At 50.9% G+C, this 9,250-nt stretch overlaps 1 protein-coding gene across 4 annotated transcripts in view; it reads right to left on the reverse strand.

Moving 5' to 3' along the window:
* Positions 1 to 946: 946 nt before the first annotated feature.
* LOC139755977 (lachesin-like) overlaps positions 947 to 9,250 on the reverse strand; it is a 244,332-nt gene continuing 236,028 nt past the window's right edge. For all 4 annotated transcript variants that reach the window (XM_071674872.1, XM_071674844.1, XM_071674862.1 and 1 more), the window contains exon 9: positions 947 to 4,402. In XM_071674872.1, the coding sequence (XP_071530973.1) occupies positions 4,032 to 4,402 (371 nt within the window). In that variant the 3' untranslated portion in view covers positions 947 to 4,031. The remainder of the gene's footprint in view (positions 4,403 to 9,250) is intronic.

Below are 9,250 nucleotides of genomic sequence, written 5' to 3' on the forward strand. Positions count from 1 at the left end.
GGAAAGTAATTTCTTTTTTGATTTTTCCGTCAGTTCTCAGGTTTCACTGGTACTTTCTTCCTCAGTTGGTGAACCTTCTATCATAGTTTCTCTATAATGAGACATTAATCTTTCATACATTATCCTCTAACATTCCCTCATCATATTTCATTCCTTCTTATAACAAATTCTCTCATACTTTTTCCCTCTGCGGGGAAACATTTCACATAGTTTTCTCTCACCTGGTTGAACGTATTTCAAATTTCTCAGCAGATAAAAGTTTTCATATGTTTCCTTCAGTATCAAAGTTCATTTCAAAACGTCCTTGGTCCACCCACTTCTCTCAGACTGTCCATTAAGAGGTAGATATGATCTCCGATGTCACACTCAGGAAACACCATACGTCCTCCTTACTCCACTGTCTCTCCCTCAGTGAGCTCTTCCTCACACACGCTGTACACACGCTGTTCTCAGCGTTCCCTCTGAGCATACTCCCTTCTTGAGTATACTGTCGGCATCTGGGTTTGCCCTGACGACTTAGAATCGAGGTATATCACATAACAGATATGTTTAGGAAGGTTTAGTGTCTTTCTCTCTCTGGACAGCATGTTGGAAGTATGCCATATACTGGCAATACGTACCAGTCAAGTGTCTCTGTTGAGGTGAACATTATATTGTCCAGTATATTACATATCAACCAACGTTCATATAATGATAATCTTAACATCTACAGCTGCACACTCCCTCCAGCCGGCCCCTGACACAGAGCAACATTGCCTCCGTAACTCGAGAACAACAGAAGGAGCTCCAGCCCGCTGTAACCCAAGGATAACACCAGGAACTACCAATCAACCAACAGATCCGTCTGTTTGTTGGGTCATTCTCCACAAGGTGAGGTCCTATACTTGTTCATCAGGCAGTAAGTGGAGTGCCTTGCGTCTAATACAGTCAGTCAAGTGATGTCCCCTGGGGTGAGGGATGCTGGTCCTGGGGTGAGGGATGCTGGTCCTGGGGTGAGGGATGCTGGTCCTGGGGTGAGGGATGCTGGTCCTGGGGTGAGGGATGCTGGTCCTGGGGTGAGGGATGCTGGTCCTGGGGTGAGGGATGCTGGTCCTGGGGTGAGGGATGCTGGTCCTGGGGTGAGGGATGCTGGTCCTGGGGTGAGGGATGCTGGTCCTGGGGTGAGGGATGGTGGTCCTGGGGTGAGGGATGCTGGTCCTGGGGTGAGGGATGGTGATCCTGGGGTGAGGGATGCTGGTCCTGGGGTGAGGGATGGTGGTGTCTGGTCTGGGGGGCTGGAGGTGGCAGCCACAACAGCAAGTGTCGACCCTGTGTGTGTGTTTGATATGGACACTGGAAGCACTATTGGTCCTGTCTACTTATTGATAAAAATATGCTAAATAATTTATATTTACAGTGATAGTCCCCCCCTGGTCTAGGAGACGTAGGGGAAGGGTGTGTAGGGTGAGGGGAGAGAGGAGGAGGAGGAGGGGAAGGGTGTGTATGGGTGAGGGGAGAGAGGAGGAGGAGGAGGGGAAGGGTGTGTATGGGTGAGGGGAGAGAGGAGGAGGAGGAGGGGAAGGGTGTGTATGGGTGAGGGGAGAGAGGAGGAGGAGGAGGGGGAACTTGGGGGGGTTACGAGTAAGGGAGAAGTGGATGTGGGGTTTTACTTCGTTGTAGTACAGGAAGAGCGTCAGCGGTGACGGCCGTCTGAGGGGGCAACCCTCATCATCGTCATCGTCATCATCATCATCGTCATCATCATCATCATCATCATCGTCATCATCATCGTCATCATCATCGTCATCATGCGGGCAATAACGTCACAAAAGCTCCAGCCCTGAGGTCAGCCGAAGTCATGACGTCATCATTAATGTCATCATACATTCTTTTGGCATGTACGTTGGACACGGCTTACGTCATCACACAGCTAAATGCATGACAGCGAAGGTCATGACGAAGCTGCATGACAGCGGTCATGACTCAGCTGCATGACAGCGAAGGTCATGACTCAGCTGCATGACAGCGAAGGTCATGACGAAGCTGAATGACAGTGAAGGTCATGACTCAGCTGCATGACAGTGAAGGTCATGACGAAGCTGCATGACAGTGAAGGTCATGACTCAGCTGCATGACAGTGAAGGTCATGACGAAGCTGCATGACAATGAAGGTCATGACTCAGCTGCATGACAGTGAAGGTCATGACGAAGCTGCATGACAATGAAGGTCATGACGAAGCTGCATGACAGTGAAGGTCATGACTCAGCTGCATGACAGTGAAGGTCATGACTCAGCTGCATGACAGTGAAGGTCATGACGAAGCTGCATGACAGCGAAGGTCATGACGAAGCTGCATGACAGTGAAGGTCATGACTCAGCTGCATGACAGTGAAGGTCATGACGAAGCTGCATGACAATGACGGTCATGACGAAGCTGCATGACAGTGAAGGTCATGACTCAGCTGCATGACAATGAAGGTCATGACGAAGCTGCATGACAATGACGGTCATGACGAAGCTGCATGACAGTGAAGGTCATGACGAAGCTGCATGACAATGAAGGTCATGACGAAGCTGCATGACAGTGAAGGTCATGACTCAGCTGCATGACAGTGAAGGTCATGACTCAGCTGCATGACAGTGAAGGTCATGACTCAGCTGCATGACAGTGAAGGTCATGACGAAGCTGCATGACAGTGAAGGTCATGACGAAGCTGCATGACAGTGAAGGTCATGACGCAGCTGCATGACAGTGAAGGTCATGACGAAGGTGAGTAAGTGTGAAGTAGAACATTATCAACAGCAGATGTTGAGGCGGGCGGCCATGAGCAGCACACTGGAGTGCGTTATCCGGGTCAGGTCATGACACACTTAAGGTCATGACCAAACTGAGGTCATGCAACCAGTAAGGTGATAGCACAGCCAAGGTCACGGCACACCAGTACAATGCTCTGCCGAGGTCATAACCCACATGAGGTCATTATGTGGCCAAAGACATGAGAATAACGTTATGAGACACCCATGAATTATGATACAACCATGACAGTTGTGACCAAACCATGACACAACCAAGGACATGATAATCAATGTTATGACAGTACCATGGGCGTGACACAGCCATGGTCATGCCACAACCTAGGTTATAACACACCTTTGACTATAACAACGTCATGATAAAACCAGGGTCATGACACGTACTGGTTCATGATCAATACCAGGTCATGACACGTACTGGTTCATGATCAATACCAGGTCATGACACGTACTGGTTTATGATCAATACGAGGTCATGACACGTACTGGTTCATGATCAATACCAGGTCATGACACGTACTGGTTCATGATCAATACCAGGTCATGACACGTACTAGTTTATGATCAATACGAGGTCATGACACGTACTGGTTCATGATCAATACCAGGTCATGACACGTACTGGTTCATGATCAATACGAGGTCATGACACGTACTGGTTCATGATCAATACCAGGTCATGACACGTACTGGTTTATGATCAATACGAGGTCATGACACGTACTGGTTCATGATCAATACCAGGTCATGACACGTACTGGTTTATGATCAATACGAGGTCATGACACGTACTGGTTCATGATCAATACCAGGTCATGACACGTACTGGTTTATGATCAATACCAGGTCATGACACGTACTGGTTCATGATCAATACGAGGTCATGACACGTACTGGTTTATGATCAATACGAGGTCATGACACGTACTGGTTTATGATCAATACGAGGTCATGACCGAGGCAACTACATGACAACCATGCTCATGACGACCCTAGCTGTAACGTACACCAGGTTACTGAGAAGCGTCATGAGAGACCAGATGACGACGTGTACTGACCATGACCCAGATGAGGTCACGAAAGGTCACACCTTATGAGCTTGTTGTAATGGTTTGTGATTGTATGGAGACGCGTGGAGTAACGAGAGAGAGAGAGAGAGAGAGAGAGAGAGAGAGAGAGAGAGAGAGAGAGAGAGAGAGAGAGAGAGAGAGAGAGAGAGAGCATCGATCGTGGGGATCTACAGAGCGTGGCGGGCGGCCAGGGCCGTCCAGACGAACACTAGGAGAGGCCACGCCCACCACCTGCCGCCCACCACGCCCACCCGCTGCCCACAGTTGAAGAAAGGGAAGGTTAAACCTCCAGTCTTCTTTTTCTTCTTCTTCTTGGCGTCAGCAGTGTGGTCGAGGATGGGTTCCCGCTCGCCCGCCGGCTCCAGCACGCCCCCGGGGGGAAAGGGGTCGACGTACGTGTTCTTGAGTGGGTCCAGGACGTCGTTGTAGAGCGCCAGGTCGTCCTTGTCTGCGGCGTCAGGCAGCGAGTTGGGGATGTGGTTGTCCAAGCGAGACTCATCCTCCTCCTTACTGACCCGCGGCTTCTGAGGCAGAATCTCTGTACCGGCGAGACACATGGTGGTGAGACACATGGTGGTGAGACACATGGTGGTGAGACACATGGTGGTGAGACACATGGTGGTGAGACACATGGTGGTGAGACACATGCTGGTGAGACACATGGTGGTGAGACACATGGTGGTGAGACACATGGTGGTGAGACACATGGTGGTGAGACACATGGTGGTCAGACACATGGTGGCGAGACACATGCTGGTGAGACACATGGTGGTGAGACACATGGTGGAGACACATGGTGGTGAGACACATGGTGGTGAGACACATGGTGGTGAGACACATGGTGGTCAGACACATGGTGGCGAGACACATGGTGGTGAGACACATGGTGGTGAGACACATGGTGGTGAGACACATGGTGGCGAGACACATGGTGGTGAGACACATGCTGGTGAGACACATGGTGGTGAGACACATGGTGGTGAGACACATGGTGGTGAGACACATGGTGGCGAGACACATGCTGGTGAGACACATGCTGGTGAGACACATGCTGGTGAGACACATGGTGGTGAGACACATGGTGGAGACACATGGTGGTGAGACACATGGTGGTGAGACACATGGTGGTCAGACACATGGTGGTGAGACACATGGTGGAGACACATGCTGGTGAGACACATGCTGGTGAGACACATGGTGGTGAGACACATGGTGGTGAGACACATGGTGGTCAGACACATGGTGGTGAGACACATGGTGGAGACACATGCTGGTGAGACACATGCTGGTGAGACACATGGTGGTGAGACACATGCTGGTGAGACACATGCTGGTGAGACACATGCTGGTGAGACACATGCTGGTGAGACACATGGTGGCGAGACACATGCTGGTGAGACACATGGTGGTGAGACACATGCTGGCGAGACACATGGTGGAGACACATGGTGGTGAGACACATGGTGGTGAGACACATGCTGGTGAGACACATGCTGGTGAGACACATGGTGGCGAGACACATGCTGGTGAGACACATAGTGGCGAGACACGTGGTGGTGAGACACATGGTGGTGAGACACATGGTGGTGAGACACATGCTGGTGAGACACATAGTGGCGAGACACGTAGTGGTGAGACACATGCTGGTGAGACACATAGCGGCGAGACACGTGGTGGTGAGACACTTAGTGGCGAGACACGTGGTGGTGAGACACATGGTGGTGAGACACATGCTGGTGAGACACATAGTGGCGAGACACATGGTGGTGAGACACATGCTGGTGAGACACATGCTGGTGAGACACATAGTGGCGAGACACATAGTGGCGAGACACATGGTGGTGAGACACATGCTGGTGAGACACATAGTGGCGAGACACATGGTGGTGAGACACATGGTGGTGAGACACATGCTGGTGAGACACATGGTGGTGAGACACATGCTGGTGAGACACATGGTGGTGAGACACATGGTGGTGAGACACATAGTGGCGAGACACGTGGTGGTGAGACACATGCTGGTGAGACACATGGTGGTGAGACACATGGTGGTGAGACACATGGTGGTGAGACACATGCTGGTGAGACACATGGTGGTGAGACACATGGTGGTGAGACACATAGTGGCGAGACACGTGGTGGTGAGACACATGCTGGTGAGACACATAGTGGCGAGACACGTGGTGGTGAGACACATGCTGGTGAGACACACAGTGGCGAGACACATGGTGGTGAGACACATAGTGGCGAGACACATGTTGGTGAGACACATAGTGGCGAGACACATGCTGGTGAGACACATAGTGGCGAGACACGTGGTGGTGAGACACATGCTGGTGAGACACACAGTGGCGAGACACGTGGTTGTGAGACACACAGTGGCGAGACACATGGTGGTGAGACACATGCTGGCGAGACACATAGTGGCGAGACACATGGTGGTGAGACACATGCTAGTGAGACACACAGTGGCGAGACACATGGTGGTGAGACACATGCTGGTGAGACACATAGTGGCGAGACACATGGTGGTGAGACACATGCTGGTGAGACACATAGTGGCGAGACACATGGTGGTGAGACACATGGTGGTGAGACACATGCTGGTGAGACACATGGTGGTGAGACACATGCTGGTGAGACACATGGTGGTGAGACACATGCTGGTGAGACACATGGTGGTGAGACACATGGTGGTGAGACACATAGTGGCGAGACACGTGGTGGTGAGACACATGCTGGTGAGACACATGGTGGTGAGACACATGGTGGTGAGACACATGGTGGTGAGACACATGGTGGTGAGACACATGGTGGTGAGACACATAGTGGCGAGACACGTGGTGGTGAGACACATGCTGGTGAGACACATAGTGGCGAGACACGTGGTGGTGAGACACATGCTGGTGAGACACACAGTGGCGAGACACATGGTGGTGAGACACATAGTGGCGAGACACATGTTGGTGAGACACATAGTGGCGAGACACATGCTGGTGAGACACATAGTGGCGAGACACGTGGTGGTGAGACACATGCTGGTGAGACACACAGTGGCGAGACACGTGGTTGTGAGACACACAGTGGCGAGACACATGGTGGTGAGACACATGCTGGCGAGACACATAGTGGCGAGACACATGGTGGTGAGACACATGCTAGTGAGACACACAGTGGCGAGACACATGGTGGTGAGACACATGCTGGTGAGACACATAGTGGCGAGACACATGGTGGTGAGACACATGCTGGTAAGACACATAGCGGCGAGACACATGGTGGTGAGACATGCTGGTGAGACACATAGTGGCGAGACACGTGGTGGTGAGACACATGCTGGTGAGACACATAGTGGCGAGACACATGGTGGTGAGACACATGCTGGTGAGACACATAGTGGCGAGACACATGGTGGTGAGATACATGCTGGCGAGACACATAGTGGCGAGACACATGGTGGTGAGACACATGCTGGCGAGACACATAGTGGTGAGACACATGGTGGTGAGACACATGTTGGTGAGACACATGGTGGCGAGACACATGGTGGTGAGACACATGCTGGCGAGACACATAGTGGCGAGACACATGGTGGTGAGACACATGCTGGCGAGACACATAGTGGTGAGACACGTGGTGGTGAGACACATGTTGGTGAGACACGTGGTGGTGAGACACATGGTGGTGAGACACATGTTGGTGAGACACGTGGTGGCGAGACACGTGGTGGTGAGACACATGGTGGTGAGACACGTGGTGGTGAGACACATGGTGGTGAGACACATGGTGGTGAGACACATGGTGGTGAGACACATGCTGGTGAGACACATGTTGGTGAGACACGTTGTGGCGAGACACGTGGTGGTGAGACACATGGTGGTGAGACACGTGGTGGTGAGACACATGGTGGTGAGACACATGGTGGTGAGACACATGGTTCCTTCCTACCACATACTGCTCCACATCTGAACTACCTTCCTACCACATACTGCTCCACATCTGAGCTTCCTTCCTACCACATACTGCTCCACATCTGAGCTTCCTTCCTACCACATACTGCTCCACATCTGAGCTTCCTTCCTACCACATACTGCTCCACATACTGCTTCAGCTTTAGAGTAATATTTTCTTTTAACCCTTCCTATAAAACTACCATGGTAGTATACCTCCACACTCTAGTCTTCCAACAGTTATTTTTTTTTCTGTTGTTGTTGTGCCCGAGGGAGAGGTGGGTGGGTTGGGATCTAAGTGATGTCTGCCTTACTATCCCATCTTCATCTACAGTAGATTAAGAACCTGGTAGACTGTTACATGATAATCCCATAGTGTTACCCCATCCCAAGAATCCCATGGTGTTACCCCATCCCAGGACATCCCAAGGTGTTACCCAATCCCGGGACATCCCATGGTGTTGCCCCATTCCAGGACATCCCATGGTAATCCCATTGTATATCCCATCCCTTCCCTCCCTGTGTAGTAATGATAGTGTTCTTGTTACTGTCCCAGGCAGCCTCACTCTCCCCTGCCTCTCTCCCCCTCTCACTCACGCTTCAGCACTCCTCTCCCATCCACTCTTTCTCCTTTTTCCTCTCCCAGACTCCCTCTCCTCCTGTGTGTCTGCCTCTCTAACTTTACACTTAATTGTTCTTCCTCTTCTCTCTCTCTCTCTCTCTCTCTCTCTCTCTCTCTCTCTCTCTCTCTCTCTCTCTCTCTCTCTCCCCTTCCTCTATCTCCCCTCTTCACTCTCCTCCAACCCCAGTCATCTCCTGACCTCATCTACTCTCACTTTTCTCTCCCTGAGCCTCTCCCAGCCTACTTATGTAATCGATGTTATCAATCCAGTTCCCCACAATCGCTCTCACGATCACAGACCAACACGTCTCCCTCACCCTCCACCTTCGTCTCATGATTCATCGCATCTACCACGTCTACTTACGTTCAGCTCGGATCTACCACATCTACTTACGTTCAGCTCGGATCTACCAAGTCTACTTACGTTTAGCTCGTTCCTCACATACCTACCTTATTGTCTCATATCCTAAGTGCATTCTCATGTATCATAAACTCATATCTCTCATGTCCTCATAATCATACTACGCTCATTACCACCATAGCCTCATACTCGCCACATCATTTCTCATACATGTGATGACATCGTATTCATCACGTTGCCTCATAACTTCCGCTCATCCCGCCGTATCTCTCTGGCCACACTCACACATACCTCATAACTTTGGTCAGGTCTTTGCAGCCATTGATGTGGATTCTAATTTTTCCACTTATTCCTTAGCTTCATTATCGTTTCTTTATTCCTTCCTGTATTTGCGACCTTGTTCTGTTTTTCTTCACCTTCTTAGTAATTTCCTGGAAGCCATCCACTCCCTGG

Source organism: Panulirus ornatus, chromosome 2, assembly GCF_036320965.1.
Source record: "Panulirus ornatus isolate Po-2019 chromosome 2, ASM3632096v1, whole genome shotgun sequence".
Taxonomy (NCBI): Eukaryota; Metazoa; Arthropoda; class Malacostraca; order Decapoda; family Palinuridae; genus Panulirus; species Panulirus ornatus.